At 38.7% G+C, this 23,386-nt stretch overlaps 2 protein-coding genes across 5 annotated transcripts in view; both read right to left on the bottom strand.

Moving 5' to 3' along the window:
• The window catches only part of gnb1a (guanine nucleotide binding protein (G protein), beta polypeptide 1a), a 30,495-nt gene extending 23,181 nt beyond the window's left edge, over positions 1-7,314 (bottom strand). Inside the window, exon 1 of the mRNA XM_003455317.5 lies at positions 6,898-7,314. The gene's annotated coding sequence lies outside the window, so the exon portion shown is untranslated. The remainder of the gene's footprint in view (positions 1-6,897) is intronic.
• A 4,245-nt stretch (positions 7,315-11,559) lies between these two features.
• Positions 11,560-23,386, bottom strand: part of cfap74 (cilia and flagella associated protein 74) — a 51,666-nt gene continuing 39,839 nt past the window's right edge. For 3 of the 4 annotated variants that reach the window (XM_005459864.4, XM_005459863.4, XM_019350195.2), the window contains 15 exons: positions 23,220-23,353; positions 22,748-23,015; positions 21,671-21,805; positions 21,354-21,487; positions 19,616-19,750; positions 18,256-18,365; positions 18,105-18,160; positions 16,953-17,072; positions 16,695-16,850; positions 15,968-16,106; positions 15,480-15,634; positions 15,106-15,238; positions 13,875-14,011; positions 13,592-13,726; positions 11,560-13,264 (listed from right to left, as the gene is read on the bottom strand). In XM_005459864.4, coding sequence (XP_005459921.1) covers positions 13,160-13,264; positions 13,592-13,726; positions 13,875-14,011; positions 15,106-15,238; positions 15,480-15,634; positions 15,968-16,106; positions 16,695-16,850; positions 16,953-17,072; positions 18,105-18,160; positions 18,256-18,365; positions 19,616-19,750; positions 21,354-21,487; positions 21,671-21,805; positions 22,748-23,015; positions 23,220-23,353 — 2,052 coding nt within the window. In that variant the 3' untranslated portion in view covers positions 11,560-13,159. The remainder of the gene's footprint in view (positions 13,265-13,591; positions 13,727-13,874; positions 14,012-15,105; positions 15,239-15,479; positions 15,635-15,967; positions 16,107-16,694; positions 16,851-16,952; positions 17,073-18,104; positions 18,161-18,255; positions 18,366-19,615; positions 19,751-21,353; positions 21,488-21,670; positions 21,806-22,747; positions 23,016-23,219; positions 23,354-23,386) is intronic. The other variant, XM_005459865.4, reaches the window with a different exon arrangement.

Here is a 23,386-nt window from a genome sequence, read left to right as displayed (position 1 = left end):
TTTTAAATTGTATAACTTATAACAATGTCTTGCATGGGGGGGTGGGGCTACAAAACACAAGATATTTGAAAAACATGTATATATTCAATGTCATGTATAATATCAACTCTCACTAAAATCAACTTCAATATGCCTTTGATTTAATTTTTTTTTTTTTTTAAACCATGACTCAAGAAAAGCAAATCATTTTGCGTTCAAGTTGTGATTGTGTTCAGGAAACGTAACATCCTGGTGTAAACCACTGTAGCTGTCACTTTAGGGTAGTGACACTTTTGAGAGCGCTGGCCTGCATTGCCACTAAATGTAGCAGAATAGAATACACACACAAATACACCCAAAACAAAAACGTGCCCAGTTTGCAGTCCTAAAAGAAAAAAGAAAAAATTATTGCCTTTTAAATTATAACTGAGTGTCCAGTAGTGTGTTTCTAATGATGGGCAAACAAAAAAAACATCCCCAAACAAGAAAAAAACAGAACAAAGATGTTTGATATAAGTTACAAGTGCTACATTAGATAAGCCACTGGATTACCTGTGACCTTTTTCTGTACATAAAACAGGAAACTGGACTCTGGATGAATTGGAATTTGCTTCATGTTGTCATTGCAGTTCTTAATGCAAACATTTTCAACATGTTAACAGTTTTCTCTGCTATGCATCAGTCACATTAATTATGGCAATACATTTAGATGCATAGCTCACTGAAAATACCTGGCAAGCAGCTGTACTAGCAGGACGAGTAGCATAGAACAGATCTGGGGTTTGTGTATAAACAATCAACGACTACTTACTTCCTGGGCCATTACCAAGTACTACAACTTGAGCAGGGACTTTTTTAGACAGGAAAATTGGCTCAGAAACTAAATATAAACCTAGGTTCCTCCAGATGATATGCGGGTAAAAGGCCCAAGTTCCAAAAAGGCTTTAACGACTGATGAAAAATTCCTGCAACTAGAAAAGGCTAAAACTTTCCTCTTTGAACTATTAGAAGAACTTTTAATGCAGATGTTTCTGATCATTCTTCACTATAAACCTTGCTGTGGTAACGAGGGAAAGCCCTGCTGTTCTTGTGGGTGTGCTGGCATTTGCACTCCGTGCCATGTTTGATCATCTTTGTGAATGGCACTAACATTTGAATTTGGAAGTTGTACATCGTGGCCTTGAGACTTCTACTAACTTTTAGTGTTAAAAATAACATGTATGCCTGCATCTGTGTGTGTGTGTGTGTGTGTGTGTGTGTGTGTGTAAGGCTAAGTGTGAAACGTGTGGTGTGCATAAAATTAATAGTTTGATAACTTGCACCAGTGGATGCTAAGAAACTTATTAGCTTCTGAAAGATATTGTTACAATAAAACTGTACTAGCACAGAGACCCTATCACAGTCTTTAGCTGCACATTTGGTTATGGATGATCAACACACCCTGATGAAACTGTGCTGTGCTGATTTCAGGAGGTGTATTACACAAAGAAGAAGAAAGGACTTCGATTGCTCAACCAATAAGACCTATGAGTATAGTAATGTAAAGCATACAGAAGAGGCTGCGACTAATGGTCTTTTAAAATTAATGTTCACAAATAATGTTGCTGATGAAGTCAGTATTGTGGATGAAGAGAAATACATATTCAAGAACTTGGCACAATACAATGGATAACTCAAGGTCCATGCCCATACTGTTCTGAGTATTTTTCCATCAACTCTTACATGAAACTGGCTGTGTTAGAAACCAGAATCCCAAAATGCCTCGCAGAAAACTGATTTGTTGTGGCTTGTAACCAACAGTTAAATGGCATGCTACTAGTTTCCTTAAAGGAAACATTTTACACAGGCCCCGCTAAATGTGTCAAGAGTCCTTTTTATTTTAAAGAAATTAAGATTAATATACAAGCACAGTGAAATTTTAAGTCAGATATTTTATGTTAAAAAAGGAAAATCCATTTAAGGGATCACACTGACCAGACAATTTAAGTTAGGTAGGTATAAATGTACGGTTGTTATGCAACAGGAAATCCAGGGTTCAGTGTGTACTTGTGTAGTCAGCTTGGTATACTGGAAATAATTATTTACCCAAACATTGCGTCTTCAATTAAGTGCAAATAATGTATTATTTCACTCATCTTGAATCTGAAACTTAAACTTTACATAATTTATCCTATGCTTCTTTCATTGTAGTATACAGTAGTTGTATAATTATAACTCCATAACTTGATAACAAACGGGGCAGTTTTTCTCAGTTTTTTATTTAAAAATCTATAATAAATTTGTATTGATCTTTTTTGCAGAAATTAGGAAACAAAGTTTCAGTTTTGCAGCAGTACTTTGACTACTTGAATAACACTTGTAATGACCATGCTAAACAGGACCAGGGTTCTTGAAGTACACTGAAAAACGGCAAAAAAGACATGACAATAAAGTTGGCAGAGTTCAACACTTGATGAAACAAAAACTCCTGAACATCAGCCATTACATATCAGCTACAACAATCAGGGAATTACTCAAAAGCATTATATCCTATATTAGTAGGATATAAAATTATCATGCAAAAGACTTGGGGCTGATATGCATACCTCAAAATAACTACTGAACCAAGGCAATTTAATTTAAATGCAGCTCTTTTTATTTCAGTCTAGATGTGATAGGTTTATACTGACTAAATATACTGATTACTTACCATAAATATTATTAAAGGACCATTATTAAACATGTTCTGTAGCACTGGATGGGGACTGGTATATATTCATACTATAGATCTATTAGGAACTATAACAGAAAAGTTATGTTGCCATTGTGTCCACACTCACTGCTACAACTTCTGGATTGAACCAGCTCGTCTGAAGCAGGTTTAAGTTTGCATGTTCTCCCTGGACCTGTGTGGGTTTACTCCAGGGGATATGGGTTCTTTCCACAGTCCAGTGCCATTAATGCTAGACTAATCTGTGAGTGCACATGTCTTTTCATTGAGTTTTAAAAAAAACTTGATTGACTCTGATCAGTTTACTTTAAAAAAACAAAACAAAAACAAACAAATAAAAAAAAAAAATGCAACCTACCAGATGCAACCCAAAGAAGGGGAGACTGTCACTTACTAAGAAATCATAATATACCATAATGGTCAATGAGACAAAACAACCACTATGTTGGTTCCAACCACTGTTGTTTTTTTGGTCTCTTGGAGCCACAAGTATATATAACTTGCATCATTTTGGTCTGGTCAGAAGTAACGTTACAGCCCAGGCTGTCACAAACATACAACACATCTTGTGAGTTCAGGTATCCAACACTTGAATGAAAAAGGTATTTTATCAAAGAGAGGCTGATAAGGGGGTAATCCTGTGAACATATCCATCACTTTATGCCCATTTAAAGTTCTTATATAAAAAAGTTGGCCAATGTGTGCTCTAATTCATTACAGGAAAGAGCATAATAAACTGAATTATTAAACTTACACAACTATAAGTACAAAATGTACAAAATAGTAAAGTATATTTAAAACTTGGCTAAGCTTGTACAACCATATTTATTTGGTCCCCTCAGCACATCTGCTTTTTACAGTGGACAGTTAAAAGCAGGATCATGCCTGATGTGAAGTAAAATCAGCACTATCACTAACCAAAGCACATAATCCCAAAGAGTGAAATCCGCATAACTAAGAATTTAATCCCATTCATATACAGCACTCCCAGATTAAATGAGGGGGGGGGGGAGGATGACAATCCTCACCCCCCACATCCCAGGCCAACAGGATAATTATTCAGGTTTTAAACACATGGTCATTATCTTGTGGTGCTACTCACTTACAGCTAAGCTACTGACAAGCTACACTGTGCACAAACTCAGTCTCAAAAAGACGATGCTGCAGTTTATGCTTTTAGGCAGGCTTGTCGTATATGACTTGTTTCAACGCATAAGCATCAATAAAATGCTGGAGAAATTCATGCAGCTTTTTATACTGCTGTCCACCAGGGCCAAAGAAAAACAGTGTTGGATACATTCAGGGTACCAATATAGCGTGGGTCACATCCAGGTCATGTGAACTGATTAACAATAAATAGAACAATGTTTTATGCTTGGTTTGATAACTGGATGCTTTTGGATATGCACACAGGTTGCTCTTAAACCAAAACTATTCACGGTCTACTGTTCTGCATAAACTTCATCTTTTATCTGTAGTTGATTACAGGTCTGGCCAAAGGCCTGAAAAACCAGACCACTTCATACAAAAAACAAGTAATGCCATAGATTTCTCCCAAACTTAACTTCCATCAAATCAGTTGTGAGGTATGATGTGATTAGTATGAAGAGATCAGAACTGGAAGTTTTGGATCAGTGTTACAATGAATCTAATTGTGACTAAGAAATTAATATGCATAATTTAAAACAAATACACAAAATGTGTCTGATTTAAGGGGCACACAGAAATAGAATAGGTAAAGTTTTGGAAATAAGCAGAATAAATATTACTGCAACAATACCATAATGTGAAAGAAATACCTTAAAAATCTAAAAAAGCCATTCCATCTTTTATTCTTTAAATTCTGTAATCTGTTCTATCACATCTCTAAGCAGCTGTGAGGATTGAGAAGAAACATCCCATTCCCTAAGGTGTGGTTAAAAATTGTTTAAACAGAAAATAATTATAATATTCAAATTTAAATAAAACATGCATTTCATATACAGCATTTAAAGATATAATGAAGTTTTCAGATCCCCTGATGTTCAGGTTCACAGTCAAGATGTACAACACTCCTTCCCCACCATGTTGTCCTGTATGTGAGGTGCACATACTGGATTAATCTGACCAGGAATGCTATGAGCCTGAAAATGTTTTAATGCAAATACATTCTGCACATTTTTAGGATGAGGATAATCAATGAGATCTAGCTTGCCAAGCCTGAACCCATCCGATGCTCGGCAGCTGCCTCTCTCTGTCTGAGAAAAAGCGGTGATGAAAAAGGCTTTGAACGCCATCTTGTTCATTGCAGCTGCTTGGGCCCTGAATACAGGAACCCATTCATTCGAGGAGGCGGAGGGAGGGGGCACACTGGCAAAATGAATTCATCTTTGTGAACCATTAAAAACGGCTAGCTCTCTTAAGAAACACCACCAATTTCTCTAAAACAGTTGAAAATCGTCAAGGTGCGGTCACGGATTTTCCTAATGCAGTATCTGAATACTGCTGGCCTCCAAAGTCCGTACAAGCGCCAGGCTTCATATAGCTTGTCTCGGTGCTGTCGGAGGCGCTCAGCACAGCTTCCTGCGACAGCACGTCCAACCTCGCCGCTAAACCCGCTTACGAAACATTTCCCGCCGCTAAATACAACTGTTCCAATTCATTTCCATCTTAACCCCCCTACGACAGTGTGCCGACTGGGATATGCTGCTTCACCATTGAGGAAGCATGCCCGTTTTCCGGGCTAGAGCTTGAGATACTATGGAGCGGCGCGGCCCGACTGGGCACGGTTACTGTAGCTGCTAACAACTTGCACTGCAACGGAGCCGTGATTGAGATAAACAGATTGTCTAATTGGATCTCGTCAATCTCGTTTCCACGCCGTTAAAAGGAGAGGTTTAAAATCAACACAATTGTTTGTTCGCAAACTGACACTGGGTTAACACTCACGAAACTAAAATGGCTATGGCCACAATCTGATCCACAACCGTGCCTACCCTTTTCCTCGCGATCTTACAGCTGCTCTAGGGCTTGGTAATCGATGCAAATTCCTATTACTTTAACGAGCTGGGCATTATAACGAAAGGCCAAGCTGAAGAACTGGTTGGCTGACTCCAGATTAAAGTGGGAATTGTTAACATATCTGTGCCATACAGTTGCCATCATCTCCGGCGGTTTAGTTTCGATTCACTCACATAAATGCTTTTGGTTTAACTATCCCGTTTAAAAATAGCGTTGCAACTAAACGTGTATAAGTGGGAGTTTTGTTACATTATGTAAATGTTGCCGCTAAAATACAACCGATGTGCTTAAAAATCATAAATCAGCAAAAGCACCAGCGTTCAAATTCATTATGGATACAGGCATGTTGTCGTCGCTGCCATATTCGTAATTCACACACCCAGATGATCCATACCAGGCTGCAAACGTAGGCTATGGCCACTGCTGGCTAACTTGTATGGACTGGCTACGGAATAGTGGGGGTGGTAGTGATTCTGTTGGTGAAGTAGCCATTTTTAGACTCCCTTCGTTATCAGTTTCATGATGCTACGAATTTGCAGTACGAGTAGTGGTAAATCCGAAATCTGCTCACGCCCGTTTCAGTTGTGTAAGTTTGAGAAGTAGCACTGCGTTTCGTCCTAAACAGCTGGGCGAGGGTTCATCAACAATAAACTGATAGTAGCAAGTGTGCCACCAATTAGCCTATCAGGTAATCCCAGGCTACCTATAGAGGAAATATGGGGGGGGGGGGAAATGGGCCCTTTAAGCGCTCAAAAATGCTGGTAACAACTGATATATTTTACATCCCGATTGCTGGGGAAAATTTGCTACTTAAGTAAAGCTGAAACGGGTTAACGCAGGTAGCTAATTTCTTCAACGAGAGCGAAAGATAACCGGACGTTGGAGAGGGGTGCGGGCTAACCTAACGAGCTGTCACAATTCACCCTGCTAATTAAGGTTAGCATTGGCCATTAACTCCAACATTGCCGGACAAAGGCGTTAGATATATATATTATTTGGTTAAACGACACTTTGTTTGAGAAACTTAACCAGTGACCCCCACCCACCGTCTTGGCAGAAACGTCTAGCTAGCTGCAGCTAACTCTAACGAAGGAGCCACTCAACCCAGTTTAACCCTTTTCGTTCACCGTCCCTGCTTGGCAGCTAGTGAACTGCAGACTTACTGTATTTCCTGAAGCGCATTTTCAAATATCAATACATTTCCTTACCCGCTTTCAATCGAGGGTATCCGTTGTTTATATCACATTGACTGGAAACAGCAAACTCTTGCCTCTCCTCTCTCCGCCCAGGCGCTCAGATTTAGCTTGTTTAGCCACCGAGGAGCGGCACTCCCCGAACCCAGTTTTTGACCCGCCGAGGGGGGAGACACACCGGCACAGAGGCGCAGAGACAAGACGGTGTTCACCCAGACAAGGCGTGTCACAGTCCCGGTTTAACGTTCCTCCGTCTCAACACAAATTCCAACTCAAAGCACAAAATCCCTTCTCGTCTTTCCCACCGTCGTCGTCCCTCTTTTTCTTCCTTCACGCCAGGATCTCAGTCGCTTCTTCCTCCGGCCATCAAACAGCAGAGATGGGCGCGGTAACCCTGCATTCAGGTCTGGGAAACCCCACGTTACGGCAGCGTCACAACGCACGGCGGAGGGGTCGGCGACCACTTCAGATCAGGAAATGCTGCCATCTTTGGTATCACCAACGTACCTAGAGGGAAATTTACCTGCCAAAACACTGCTTTTAATTCTAAAACTTGATTAATGTGAAAACTTAAGATAAAATTGGATCAGCGAATCAGAGTTTTCGAAACCAAGGCAAGGCTGAATAGTGATTTTCACCCTAAGAGAATGCAGCTGCTAAAAGGTACATGGAAAAACTGTGGGGCAACCAAAGACTTTACATAAAGAGAAACGAAAGTACTTTGGAAAAAAGTAACATTTGAAAATGTCATGAAAACAACAACAACATACATTTCGAGTGAATTTAAAATACGCTCGTAACACTACAGTTGGAAGCAAAAGGGAAAGTTAGCTAAAAGAAATGGCTGAAAGATTAACCAGGCTTCAGATGATGTCTAAAGGGTTTCCCCCCCCTAAAAGCTATAAACAATACAAATAATGTTACATTAATTAGCGAAAAAACGATGGTTAAAAATTCTGTAATTAGATATACCTTTCGTAATAATTGATGTGTTGTTTAAGTAGAAAACAAAATATAGCATGATGGCTATATAATGACTAAAAGACCAGTTAACACGTACTGGTAATAACATAAATGCAAACTTGGGCGATTAGGCATTAACAGCAATACAGTAGTGTTTATCTGGCAGGGCTAACAACCCACTATATGCCAGGCCATGCTTGTGCCAGAGGATCTGTCACTTTGGAATATAAACTTGTACAGATTATAGTTGCTTTATACTGAAAACTGACCACAAATTAATGGATACATTCTAGCAATAACATTAATGACTATTGTATTCACAGATGTTTTACCAGTGTTATCTTGTTATACACAATGAGCAATGTAAGAATTTCAAATAAGTGTGCCCCTGGCATTTTATGAGACCGGATGCATATCTAAAAGTGTCAGGTATTTGCAATATGAAAATGTTATCAGATTCCATTGAAATCTGACCTTCATGCCAGTAAAGCAGCTAGTGTTTCAAATGAACAACACGTTTTCATTTGCAATCCAAAACAGGCAAATGTTATGTTTACTTTCCTGCTAGCGTGCGTGACTAAGAACGTACCACGATTTTGTTACACCGACATCTGATGTTTATATGTTTTTAACATGTACATTTGACCCTGTATTTGTGACCCCTGTATATAACCTAAATATAAGTATCAAGTAATACGTTCTCTTCTCCTGATCTATTAGTAATGTCTTATGGTTAGTATAAGATGCTCCTGGAAAAAATCTTGTTGACAAATTATATTCTCTGGGTATTAACTTCACAACAATTATATAAAGTGAAATCATTGGGGATTTGCTTTCTCTACTCAGTGCTTATGGGTGGACTGTCACTGCAGCACAGAGATGACTTGATCGTTATCACCAGTAGTCTAGGTAGAGTGCTCAGAGGAGGGGGTTAATGCTCAGCGGGTTAAGGCGTTACTTGGAGACGTGGAACACTTTGTCGTCCTCTGAGACAACAAAGTGTGCACGGGCTCGGTCCGACAGGGGAAGACAACAGCTACTGCTACTTGGCTTGTAGAGAAAAGTTCCCTAGAGAGAGCTACTCTCTCTGTTTGTGCCAGATCTGTTTAGTGTTGTCTTTTTAAATGCATATTCAGTTCAGTTTAAATAAAATGTGAGCTGAACAACTGTGTGCATGTGTCACATTCATTCTGAAACTGTGTATACTTTTACATAAAAACAGAATCATTTGTATGAATGAGCTGATGGAGTTAGAAATGTTATAAGAGTAGTCTGTTAAAATGATCTGTAAATATGCTCTTTAAAAATCTGAATTTCCACAAGTGTGTGTATTTGTTTCCATCTCACTTTTGTAAACCCTAAAATCTGTGGCGGCGGGACAGGCCTGCTGTTCTGTGTGTACACTTTCTGCTGCGAGCTTGTGAGCTCTGTGAGCACACATTAGTATACCTGCTAGATATTTCACCAAAGTAACCATGCTGTATTGTATGGAGGTATGATTTAAAACCCATCAAAAGCTTTTCCTTCAAGTTCATAGGTGACAAAAGGGTGATGTTGATATTAATTGGTGTCTTATGGTTATGGATTTGATATCTTCATTTAGATTTCTTTTTATGTAATAAAAAGCATTGGCAGTTAGTCTGTCAGGTAGTGTTCAGGGTGTGGGTCTCCACTGGGACATATCTACCCAAGTTAATGCTGCTGAGATTTAGTTGCCCCTGGATACACCCCTGCTTGTCTCTGCATACATGTGTTGTGAAGCTTCTTTAGTAGTGCTTCAGAGCACCCAGGGGAGAAAGCTTATTGTCTGCATTCAGCCTTTTGATGAGGCGAACAGTCCAAAGCTGGATGTGCTTTCTGTGTTACAACTAATTCTAATTTAGTTGGAATAAATGGTGTAAGGAATGACAAATAATAGACATTTTAGTGTATTATGAAGGCATGAATTTGCCTATAAAGCCTATTAGAAACACTTGTTAAAGTGGTTACAAATAACTTCTGTGGCGTTTTAATGCAGTCTACATTGTAATCAAGGACAGAGTGATCTGTCCTGCTTCTGATTGGATTAAAAACAAAAAGTCACATTCATTAACAGGCAAAGAGGGACACATGAACTCCACCCGTTAGCAGAGCAGGGAGTGTAAGTGGCACTATCCCATAGTATTAACGAGAGATCATAGGAGAAATCAGATTAGAAAAAGAGGCAAAATAACAACACAAATATTGCCTAATATGATCTCATGCATTTCATAAAACGGGTGACATTACATGAGGCTAAGCTCATAATGACCTTGCTTTTTATAGGCAGGTTGGGGTACAGTAATCTGATTTAGCATAATCTCTTACAATCTCTGATAAATGCTTACAGCATGTATCTCTCAGAGAGGGCAAATCCTATTGGTCCACTGTGAGGCATTACTGACATCTGCTGTTCACATACAAAGGGCCTGCACTTCACACTGTACAACATCCTGTGTAGTTTATCAAGAGAGAGCTTGACTTGACTGTAACAGAGCAACTGACTGATGTGAGTGCTGATTATTCATACTGCACTGAGCCTGTTTACCTGTGTCTCAACCAGCACTGATTTTGAAATCCCATGGATGCATACAGTAAGTGTTTGTGTGTATTTCACAAATGAAGTCTGTGAAGTCTAAAGTGGAGAAAATGTTTGCAGGGTTTTGTGGGATCTACCAGCCTAGCCGCAGGACAAACCAGGCACCTGGTATGGATTAGGTCTGAAATATACACAGCATTTAATACTTAAACAATCGGTAAGCAAATGACAGCTAGTACACTAATATTGACACTAATATTATTACTTGTGTGCTAAGGCACAGCATTCACCTGCTTAAAGACACACATTACTATTAAGATGGATAATTAGTTGGACAATTTCCCCAAAATAATGAATGAACAGTTAAAATATTTAGAGACAAGTACTTGATAAACTGTTGGTGGATAAATGTTTAAAACACATAGCCAAAGAGCCGACTTAAACATTGACAATTTAACTGCATGAAGATGCTATTGTCATAGAAGAGCTGGTGGGAGTTGGTGCTCTGCAGTAAATCAAACCTGTAATCTGATCGTCTGTGACTGACCAGCCATCCTGATAAAGGAGATGCAAAATGAGTTTACTTGCTCCTCCTCTTCCAGAAAATAGCACTGCAATATAACTGTCATTAAGTTTCAAGTTGGTATAGGATTCAGGTTTTCTTCGGTCTACATTCTTTTTTTCATGACATGTTTTAATTTACGAAACCCATCATCTGATATTTTTATATTTGATAATCTGTTGCTTGTATAAATATCTGTATCCTTTGCAGCTATTACAGCTTCAATTCTTTTGGGAAGGCTTTCCACAAGGTTTAATTGATCCTAAAGGTGATCCATTTTCCCTAATATGCTTCTTGTGTGACCTCAGTGTGAACTTGGCCTCCTTTCACTTCATGGGTGTAATACCAGCAGTGCTACTGAACATTTGCTGGCTTACATCTGCTGACACACCCTTTACCATGTCGGTTTTAACACAGCTGCTTATTTGGTGTTACATACACCCCCTGGTGGTGAACACAGGTGTACACTCAGGTGCTGGTTTGGTTACAGTATATCTCTGCAACATTGTATGCTCTATTCCACTTTGTTTTCAATAGGTTTGCTTCCATGTTATATTAGGGAGAATTTCAGTTGTAGATGTCCAGTGCAAAGCTACACGGGGCTGTAACATGTAATGTTTGGTACTCTACACAGGAAAATACACACATAACAGAAAAAGCAAAAGTAAGTGGACAAAAATACTTTGCCTCATACAGATATCACACTCTCAAATATATACTGTACATCTGGAATGTCCATATTTACATTGATGTAGTATAATCAGTAGAAATAATTAAAGCTTTCAAAACAACTTCTTCTTCAGTTTTGTTCCTTTTTTTGAATCTTAGCTCGTCTGTCAAAATTAGTCATGAAATGTGGTGGACAATGACTAAAAAATACAACCTTAAATATTATATTAGATATTCTGTTTATGAGACAGCATCATTTGAAAATGAAAATCTAATAAAATGCATTTTGGTAAAAAAAAATAAAATAAAATTGGTAAGTTCACATACATGCTTATTGAAGCATTACCTGCACACTTTCATTAATTCTAAGGTTTTATGTATCAGGACAGAATAAAAAAAAATCGGTTCCTTATCAGGGTTTAAAATGAATTAAGTACAACTTCAGATGAACAACAACACAATAACCTGTAGTTATAATTTTCTGTATGACTTCATCAGTGTCTCACATCATTGTGGAGGAATTTTTGTGCTTCAGTTCATTCAGGTTTGTGGGCATTTATACCCACAGTTCTCCCAGCTTCAGCCGTCAGACAGCTGGCCTCATATTTGACTCTAGAATACTTTGGTATAGACAGAGTTCATGACTGTAAGGTGCCAAGGGCCACAAGTCTTGTGGTTTGTTCAGATGCAGTTTTGCAAAGCTACAGTAAGCTTTGCTATCATGTTTTGTTTGGGTTTTTTTTGGAGAGAAGAAGTTTTCTCCTGGTAATCCCTCCAAACAAGCCGTACTGATTCAGTTTTTTCTAATTGTTTTGTCACAAACTTTCACATTCAACATCCCAACAGAGTCCTGCTGAGTCTGAGATGGGATATTTGATGGGCAGCAACAATTGTTTCTCTAATATCATTCCTTTATTTTTTTCCTTGGCAACATACACCTGAATGCTCCAGAGCAGCAAACCTGCAGTTAATCAGATCACAGCATTTGGTTGCTACCCCTTTTAATTCCTGTAAAAGTAGTAAGGTTGTACTTAGTAATTCACACAATTTTCATTCAAGCTTCATTTTCGTTAAATAAATAATGACATGGTGTGCAATGTGTGAAGAACAATGTGTCATCTGCTGTTTGTATTTACCTCATTTTAAGACCTACTAAGAAATAGATGATTATTATTATGCCCTAATATGTGAAACCTTTGACCTTTTACTTTTTTATATCTATATTTTAGTTGACTTTCTATTTTTGGAAGTCATATGAGATTTGTAACACAACTGGAGAACTGTATTTATTTTCTAACATGATGACAAAATTTGAAAGTGGAAATAGCAATAATCTAGTCAATGCTGGTTCTAAAAGTCCTCTACATCCATTTCAACACAAAATTAATGTTCAGACAAAACCTTTTAATGATCTCTTTATGGTTAATGCTGGCTCCGTACACACAGACAATATGATGTGTATTTGTGGTTAGTCAGAGTATGTGTGAGCAAAATTCCTGCTGGCCATCATCCAAGTCCTTCAGAGGTCAATCTGCGGTCGTGGAGACCAAAGCCATCAGGGTGACTCTGTAAACATTCATCCCGTCGGCCTTTAAAGTGAGAGGCACGCACATCTCCACCACCTCATAAGGCTGAAACACACAGGTGTAAACATGTTCTCAGACAGTATATACATACATATATGTATCAGAAACAGAACACGTTGTGTTTCACACAGGAAGACAATTTAAACCTAATTCTGCTGAAAGTCTTAAATGACAATGTTTTCTCATGTTGCAATCAACAATATTCCCTCCACATTTTGAAATCCACTGTTCACAACCATGTTTTAACTTTGATGCACTGTTCAACTACGTATTGAGTTACTTGGAAGTGAGCTTTTATTACTTAACTTTTTTTTTTTTAAAGTGATCAACAGCAAAACAGATCAACAAAGACAAAAATCAGCACTTCCTTACTTTGTATCCGATGTGGGGTGTCCATGTGATCCTGATGGTGCATCGCTGGCCCGAGTCCACAGTTCCTTTGCTGGGCTCCACATTAAAGCCCTGCTGCTGCAGGGATGCCACATTATCCCAATAAAACTCAACACCCTGGTAAAAACAGAGACATGGCTCTTTAAACCATGATAGTGAATGCTGTGCTAATGTAAATTCAATCTCCGTGTTAAACAATGAAACCTGTGGCTGCAGTCAGTTTTGTTTCTGAAAGCTTCAGGATGCTTGAACATCAACACGTTACCTTCTTACTGGTTTGTGTGGAGTGGATACAGCCCACTTGCAGCTCCCTGACTGCAGGTGTGATGGCACCTGAGCTACACCTGGCCTTCAGGGTCACCAACAAAGGAATGGTGGGGCTCTCCGTCACCTCTGACTCTGCTAAAGAGAGACATTTTGGAGGGTTTAGCTCTTTAACTACAAGTCATGCATTTTCTTACATCTCTTTAATGATCAGAGAGAATTAACTCACAAACTTTTCTGTCTTGAATCACCTCTGGGTGGTTAAAAAAATTAAACAAATTCAAAGTTTTGGAGTGGCCTACTCATATCTGGACTAATATCAGGTTGCGATGCTTTGGTATGAACTTAAACAGGCCGCTCATGCTGAAAAACTCTCCAAGTTCCTCCACAGTGATGTGAAAGATACATTATTATACATTATGCTAAAGGTGGCACAACCAATTATTGGGTTTAGGGGGCAATTACTTTTTTTTTTTTTACACAAGGCCAGGTATGATTGGATAAAATCTTTCCCTAAAAAATTAAATCATTGTTTAAAAACTGCATTTTGTATTTACTCAGTTTATCTTTGTCTGATGCTGAAATCGATCTGTGACATTTAAGTGTGACAAATATGCAAAAAGCTAAGAAACCAGACTGCAAGTTCACACACTTTTGGCACATACTGTATTTCTGCTGCACAGAAAGATGACAAAAATTAAAATATAAAACCTCTTGCACTCTTTAAAAAGTAAAAAGAAGAAAGAAAAAGAAAGAAAACAAAAAAGAAAGAAAACCATATGTGTGAAAATTATTTGAAAGCACAGCTGGAAATGATGAAACTGTATAAATTACACCATGGTAAATTGCTACTTCCTTATTCAAGACGTTTAGAATATGCACATTTCATCAAGTCAATTTTTGCTCAGTGTCAATGAGAGGCGTTCAGAGCAGCATTTGAATGCACCAACACCTCTTGCATTCAGTACAGTTTACTACTACCTCACTGAGGAGGTGTGACTATTTCACACAGGGATTCGGTGGTAAAATATGATCTGACTGCTGGTGACAAGCGCACGGGCTGTCAGCAAGCTATGATTAGCATAAATTACTTCATCACATACGCTGGCCTTGCTCGCGTAAATCATGAAAAGTGTATGCAAGATATTAGTCATCTTTACAGTGTCAGTGTAAGATTTTCTCAGTATTTAAGAGAATTTTGGAGAGAAAACAGTGAAATTGAATCATGCCACCTGTGAGCTGAGGTTCACTGGTTATGACTGAGGGGAGCAGGGATTCAACAGGCACTGTCAGCAGGTCTCCGCCACACAGATACATGCTATGTGAAGAGGCTGCACCCTTCAGCTCCATCACACACACTTTACTCTGAGAGACAGAAATGGCACAGGATTAAGGTTGTTATATCATCAAGACCAAAGTACAGAGAGGACGTCCAGGCTGCAGTAAGGACATCTAAATAACAAGAATGCATTAAGAACAGTGTTTTAGCCTTGGCCATGCGATCAGTTTTTATAAGCAGTGATTGAGGACAAGGACAGGTTGAGAGCACGCATGCATTCACTGCTGAAAGCGCGTGTAAATCTGTACACGTGTGCGCTCCTCTGACCTTATTCATGAGCTCTACGGTGAGTTTGTCAGAGTAGTTGACAGACGGGTGGTCAGGCCGAAAGGTGACCGTGAATTCTTGGCTCTGCCCTGGAGGAATGCTGCCCTCTACTGGCACCACACTGAACACGCTCAACCCACTGTAGTTCTGAGTCCCTGCACAAGTCAGAAAACACGTTGCTTGGTCAGTATGAAAGAATTGAACTGTTGGAGCACATTACCCTCCTGTTTTTTTAAGCAAATATTCTGACATTTACAGCATTATTACAGTTTCATATGTGTTTGTCTGTCAGTGGAATTAAGCAAAAACTGCTAGGGTTAATTTATGAAACAGTGGAAATCTAAACAATTGGGTTATTTGGTGCACACTTCTGCTCTCTTATACAATACTTCTAGTAGGTAATACTGTATTAAAGTTCAGGTCAAGTTTAGTAGTATGTGTAGTCAAAGTGTTTGTGTTTCACTTCTGGAGCTCCAAACAAATCTTACCCACAGCAGGGTGGACATGGGAGTTTGCATATCTGTCTAGCAGAAAGGCCACCCGGTCAGCTCCACCCTGAGGTCTGAAGGGAGAGAGACTAGCGAGCATCACCCTGAAGCTCACTGCCACCGCTGAGCTGTTCTGCAACTGCAGGGAGAACGAGATTTAATGCCAGTGACCGAGGCTGTTTTTCCCTCATTACTCTGTAGTCTAAAAATATCTTGCACGGTGCTGCCTTTGTTTTTCTTAATGGTGACGTGATGATGAAAATAAAATAGTCCAACAAATACGGGAACAATCTGAGAGTGAGTGAAGTGCAAAGAAGGGATGGGAGACCAGGAGAAAAAGGAGGTAGAGGAGGGTTAAGGAGAGATCTACATGGAACGGCCCATTTGAAAGGGAAATAGAAAACACTCAACACATTTTTAGCTTCTGCTTTAGTTGTGAGTGTTTCCATGTGGCTCAGAGTTATACTAACGCATCCATGACTATAACCTATGAGTCTCCTGACTATGATTAACACATGAAAATCGCCCCTTTTACCATTTTTACTCGTTCCACTTAGTGTTTACATGAATCATAAAATATGTGTAAGTTAATGGACTTAAATAAAATTACATCAAAGTTAACCAAGTGAGTTTTTTTTCAGTCCACTGAGAAATTAGTATTCAAAAGTAACTAGCGACAGTTTTTTGGTTGTTTTTTTTGTTTTTGTTCGTATTAATCTTCACACACCTTCACGACTTGTGAGGCAGTCTCCTTCTCCAGCACATAGCCAAAGTCAAGAACATCTCCAGTGTGGGAGGAGGTGACAGCAGGGACTATTCCCTCCCCGAGCAGAGTCATTTCCAGGGTCATTTTCTGGCACCGCACCTCCAGCATGTCACAGTACTGGAACAGTACAGGTTAAATGAGTGTGTTCATCATTATACTTGATTAATTTTACATAAACAGGTACAAAGAAGACTCAGTGTATTTACACAGTTAACCCACCTTTTTTTCCAAAGTTGGACTGAAGGCGAGAATCAGAGTGTGTTTTTCTCCAGGTCTTATGGATCTGAGAGCATTGAGCAGGGAAAAGGGACCATATACGTCCAACACCGACGAGCTCAGCTTAGAAAGGGTTAAAGAAAAGCTACGGTGAATATTCTACTAGTAGTAGCAGTGCATTGATTTTGTTTTTGTAATCTTTGATTTGGACATGAAAGTAAAACATATAAAGAGATGGCATTCATAAGGTGAACTAGATTAAATGTCCAGGTACATTTGAGATGATGGAATAATCTCAGGTTTCACTGTAAAGTGTTGGTGGTGAAGTATTCACATAATCGGTGCTATCGGTGGTGAACAAATTTGAACAAATATCATCTTTTTCTTCAACTTGTTGTTGTTCACATGTCATGCCTGATAGGATTTTTCCAGAATTTTGCAATTTCTTTTTTATTTAGCATGAGCTAAATAAGATCTGTTCGTCTCTACCAGAAAGTAGAGACGAACGGAAATTATGGTGAAACTAAGACAGGAAATGAAGTGAAACAAAAGCCCCAAAGCCAGACTTGAACTGTGGATGTTGAGATTAATAGTTAGCATCTTCAACCCCAGAGACACACCAACAGCCCGAATCCATCCTAATGCAATGATGGTGAACAGAATTTCATTTATGATGCTGCTGGCAAATGTCACAGTGCGCACTATAAATAGTTTTCTCCCAACTACAGTCTATAAACCTTGCAGTGCGATACCATGGTGTCTGAGGGTTTGAGAGATGGGCCATGAAATGCATCTTTCTCCAGATTTTGATATCTCAAATCACCACCTGTCTGCGATGATAAATTCTTCTGGAGATAACCAAGAAAATGTGCTTTTTTTGTCTAATTTGGGTGACCTGACTCTTTCATGCACAGTTATTTAGTTCTGAAAGTTAAAATGGAACTTCAACACCAAATAGATGAATTCTGCTGTGTATAAAGTGACACAGTGTGCACATAATACACATTACTGAAAAATCCTTCGCACAGATAAATTCAGAAAAAGGGAAAAACACATACATATGACATATGTATCATAAATATCATGAGTATCATGAATGTTTAAAACTGTCAGCAAGGTAATCAATAGTTTTTGAAAAAATTAAAAAAAGGATACATCCACAGATTCCTGTGAAATGTTCTGAACTGTAAACCTTTTAATCACTCGGTCTCCTACAAATGGAAGACAAAAAAGGTAGATAAGAATAAAAGTCCAGCATGATTTAAGCGTTTTTAATGTAACTATACATATTTTATAAACGACTCACCCACTGTCACCTGATGGAAGTCTATGATATTGCAGCCATTGTTGGATATCACCACTAGAGGGGGTTGTACAGCAGGACACTGAAGCTTCAAGTACAGCGTATTGAAGGGACTGAGGAGGTAAAGGACATCTAATGAATACAGATCCATATATGTTGTTTTTGTTTTAATTAAGGTGATGTTTAAATGACTTAAGAGATGTAGAAGAGTAATATGATCTTCACCATAGAAGCTGAATACCCTCTTGTAATATAATTATTCTAGCACAAAATCAATCTAGAAAACTGAGTTGGGGCATGAGCAAAATTTTTTTGAGGTAATTTTTGGGGTATTAACTTTTTTCAAATGCACCATTTTTGAACTATTTCTGAGATTTATACCAGCTGAAGAGATCTTCTATTTCCTGGACATACATGCTCCCTTAATAGACTATTAAAACTCTAAAGGCGCTTAGTTACTCACACTTATTTGTATAAAAAGAAAAGTGGTAAATGTTCCACAGCTCAACAACAACTTTTTGCCAGGTCTTGTGCTTGAAGGGGCATGCTGGCTGTCAAATATTATTTGGTTTTATATTCAACTTATCAAAAACTCCACATGAAAACACAGTTATCTCAAGGTAATGTCACCGTCACAGGAAATAGGAAGAAACAGAGGTAAACTGGGAGCCTAACTGTTGTTATGGCTGTCTTTTTGAGCAGTCAGGTGGGGGGAGCAGAATCAAAACCCCCACAACACAAAAAATAAGTGACAACAAACTTGACAAATATTAAATCAGAGACACTATGAAATGGGCTGGTGGTGTCAACGCTGGTTACTGTGGGCAGCTTAAAAAGTGTTCTCTATATGCAATAGCCAGTTGTATATAGAAGGTTTGTTGATAATACAAACTAAGGTATCAATCTAATACCAAGTAAATACAGGGGTCAGGATACCAACACAGATACTTATACCTTTAACCTATAAAGGCAAATTATTTAGTGGAGACCAGTGTGATGATTTATGAGACCAATCATCATCAATCTGGAAATTTGAACATTTTTAATAGCCACTAAATATTTTTTTCTTTCCACAGTAAATGGTTAATACAAATAAACACCACGTTAAACATTTTCATGCATTTTGAAACTAGGTTTTTGAAGAGGTGGCATGTTATTTAATTAGAAAAAACAACAACACATAACACATTTCAGTGGGCTACATACTGAACTTACAGGATAAAAACAAAGAATCGATCCTATTGCACTAGTATCAATCTGATATCGATATTTGAATGGATCTGCCCACCTCTACATGACAAAAACCTAACATGACGGGGCCTACAGTGTGCTGTACACGTTTATATGGAAGCTGATTATTGACCTCCATGCTGGCTGGACCAGTTTGTCGTCCTCTGGAGGGTCGCCATCTGACACAAAGCAGGGAATGGTGTACTCTCTATAACGTTCCCTGAAGGAGTATAACAGAGAGGCCTTGGCCTCCTCATACCAACTTGACCTTCAAAGGAAAAGAGTAACAATTAAACATATAAAAAAAAATTCCTTGTCGCTAGCACAAAGAAATTCTTCATCAAACCTTTCCACCTACCTCTAAGATCATTCTACTGTTTAAAAGTCTAAGCTATGCCCCAATTTTTTATATTTTGCCACGAAAATGGGAAATATGCAGTGATTAACATGGAGGCATACATGTAAATACAGTAAATAAAGCAATTTTTTTGTATAATTCCAACAAACCTTAAAGTCAATAGTTGGTATGCCCTCGTTTACTCTTGAACACAGCCTGAACTCTCTTAGGCAACCTTGTAGTTTATCTGTGTATCCTTTTACTGCATTGGCAGCGTGTTTTTGACAAGAGCTCATACATCACAGACTAAAATGCAGCCCCAAACCATGACGGAGCCTCCACTGTGTTTTACAGATGGCTGTAGACACTCACTGTTGTACTGCACTCCTGTTGTCCTTCATATATACTGATGAATATTTGAACCAAAAATGTAAAATTTGGATTTATCACTCCAAATGATCTGTTGCCCCCGATTCTCAGTGCAGTTCTTGTGCAACCTATTCTCCCTGTTTCCCTCCCCTAAGAATGACATCTTGACCGCTGCCCTTCCACTGAGACCACTTCTGATGAGGTTTTTGTGAACAGCAGACGAATCAGCTGAAGGGCCAAGTGCATCTCTCAAGTCCTGTATCAGGTCTTTGATGGATTTTTCTCCCTATTTCTTAAAAACATGACTTACAGATGTTTCCTTTACCTCCTTTCAGGTAGGTGTTGATCTGCTTTAGCCAGTTTTTTTCCTCCAGTTGTCCAATTCCCTCATTTTTTAAAGTATTCAACACAAATGAAGTAAAGATATGCAGATTGTTTGGACCTTGTTGGTGCAAGAACACACTTTTATGTCTGTCAAACTGTGTTATCTTTGGCTTTTTTTACAGCTTCAGCAACAGAAACAGGAAAAAACTATGTGTTTTGCTGCTTGTAACAAAGTGCCTAAAGATACAATTTAAAACTAGTCCTTTGTGTAGACACAACAATGGTTCGTCCGTTGAGTTCAGTGCCTTTTTTTTTATCCTTGAATGATTCATAAATCAGTGCTAAGTGGCTTAACAAGCACAATATGGAGGTGAACTGGACACCTGATGGACTGGACAGAAAATGAGTGAAAAACCAACCAAAGTCTGAAGACAACCTTTGAAAGACCTTCATAAAGCCTGGAGAACTATTGCTCAAGTCCACTTTAAAAAATTACAAGAAATTCTGGCTCCTTGTAAGGAAATGATGGCTGTTTCATGAATTTTGTAAATTACTGTATTTTGTGATCACTGTGAATGAAAAGAAATGGGAATGCCGCTGGAATCAATTAGTCACTGGAATAAGAAGAAAAAAGCAACAACAACAAAAAGAAAAAGAAAAGCTTTGTAAGTAGTTGATATTCTAGTGTTGTTGGATCTCAGAAGGTATTCATTAGATTTAGCCTTTTGAAAGGAAGTGCAATTAGAGAAACATTTTTCAAATAAAAAAATCCTTTTTTATTCGCAGTCCAGCAAACTGGATCCGTTTGATTAGATTAAGTAAATAATCTTCAGAAACCTACCCTGGTACTATGTTGCCAGGATGTGGTGATTCACTTTGCTTTCCTTTCTCTGCTTCATTGGACACCTTGCTGTTTTTTGGATTCACAGACGCCTTTTTCCCCTTACTAGCTTCCAGTGGGATCTCCGGTTTTGCCTTACAGTGAACATGAACATGAGTAATAGGTTCATACTGTAGGGACTACATCTTGTAAAAAATAAATGTTCTGTGTGATTATGAAAGTAAAAGAAAATTTAGTCACTTAAGATGTGTTCACATTTAAAAACCCTGGCACTAGCGGACGGTGGCTGGAGTGGGAAGGTGGGTGTGAAACTGTACCTCCTGTTCAGCCAGTCTGTTTCCCTCCAGCTCACTCTCATAGAGCAACTTGGCTCGATGAAGACGACGCAGCGCCTCTTCTTTGATCTCCTGGTCTAACAGTCTGGGTTTGAACGTTACCTGGACAAGACATCTCTGGGGTAGAGGAGAGACGGTAATATGTCTGAAATTGCTCAGATTTAGAGGATAACAAAGGACATTTCTGTGTGTTTCTTTCACATTATAGTGTTCCTACACCATATCACTTTTTAACTTCAAACCTCTGCTTCACATAAAGGTTGAATTTAGCTTTCAGCAGTGTCCTGTTTTAAGGTTACTGGCTTGTAACAATTCAAGCGGACTGAGGTTGACAATCCTGCTTTTTCCTATTTCAAACTATCCTGGATATATTACCCTGGATCTCTGTGCCTTCTAGCACTTGTTAAGTTGTCACTGTAAATATATTATTCTTAATATCTTGCTTGGAAAATAAAGTTTAAATAAAAAAAAATACTGGAGTCTGGAGGTAAGTGGTCATCTGGAAAATAAGACTTAAAATTAGACTGTCAGAACCAATAGAAGTGATTTTCATTGAGTTTTTTTCCCCATTTATATCTATAAATAGTGCTTCTTCACTTCCATGAGGTGTCCAGCAGAGAGCATCATTACACTTACAAAGTCCTCTGAGCACAGATGGTTTGGTTCCTTAGCTCTGTGCTTATTAAGATCATTTTTAACTAAGATGTAGTAAATAAAAACTAACCGCTTTCTTTAATGTTTAATTTCTTTATAGAAACAAAACAGAGGTCACACTGTTTTGTCCATTCAGGTTTATAAATGCATTCAGATGGAGATTAACCTGTTTTTGGGGCTAACGTGAGATTTTGGTGTGTAAAATATACCCCACCCCCAAAAAAGAAAAAAAACCCCCAACAAAAAACAAAGAAGAGTCTAAATGTCGAATAAGTTACTAATTAGATGTAAAAACACTGTCTTGACTGTTATAAATCTGAAGTCTTCTTCACACTACCAACCTGTATAAAACCGGTGGTGTGGCCCTTTACCATAAGTGTAAACTTAATAAGACGTATACCGCACCTCTCCTGGAAGGAGGCGTCCTGCAGACGGACTGATGCCGATGTCCGAGTCCTCTGGCAGGGCGAAGGAGAACAAACGGGGCATTACAGGCGCCTTGACCCCTGGAGAGACTGGTTGTCTATTTTGGTCACGGCCCGTTTGATGGTTGCTCAGGAACAGCATGGCAGTGGACTGGTCACCTACTGCTGTGGCTCCAAACTGAACCAGAAAATGGGAGAGCTCCAGTGGTGGGTGGACACCCACTGCTCGGCAAGACAGCAGAAAATCTCTGATGACAAAATGAATGGTTTTGCTATGGATCAGTAGGTATTGGATTTAACTGAATAAACAGGATCACAACATTCAGTAATGGCACTGATTAAAATGTCCTATCAACAGATAAGTACAAAAGCGTGAATGTATAAGCAGACACAATGATGCCATAAAGAGTAAATGCCCTTCATTTACACACAGTGTAGGATTTAAAACTAACCTGTTAATTCCAGACTTGCAGCTGAGCTGAAAGCGGTACTCTTTAGCAGTTTGGGCACTAAAAATCAGATCAACCTCCAGGGTTTCTTGTGGGAGCAGAGTACCAAATCCATCATTGGGCTGAACCTCAATAAACTTGATTTAGAGAAAAAAAAAAAGCTTTAAAGT

Source organism: Oreochromis niloticus, linkage group LG20 (genome assembly GCF_001858045.2).
Source record: "Oreochromis niloticus isolate F11D_XX linkage group LG20, O_niloticus_UMD_NMBU, whole genome shotgun sequence".
Lineage (NCBI taxonomy): Eukaryota > Metazoa > Chordata > Actinopteri > Cichliformes > Cichlidae > Oreochromis > Oreochromis niloticus.
Note: the sequence above shows the minus strand (reverse complement) of the source record. Positions and strands in the feature narration are given on the sequence as shown.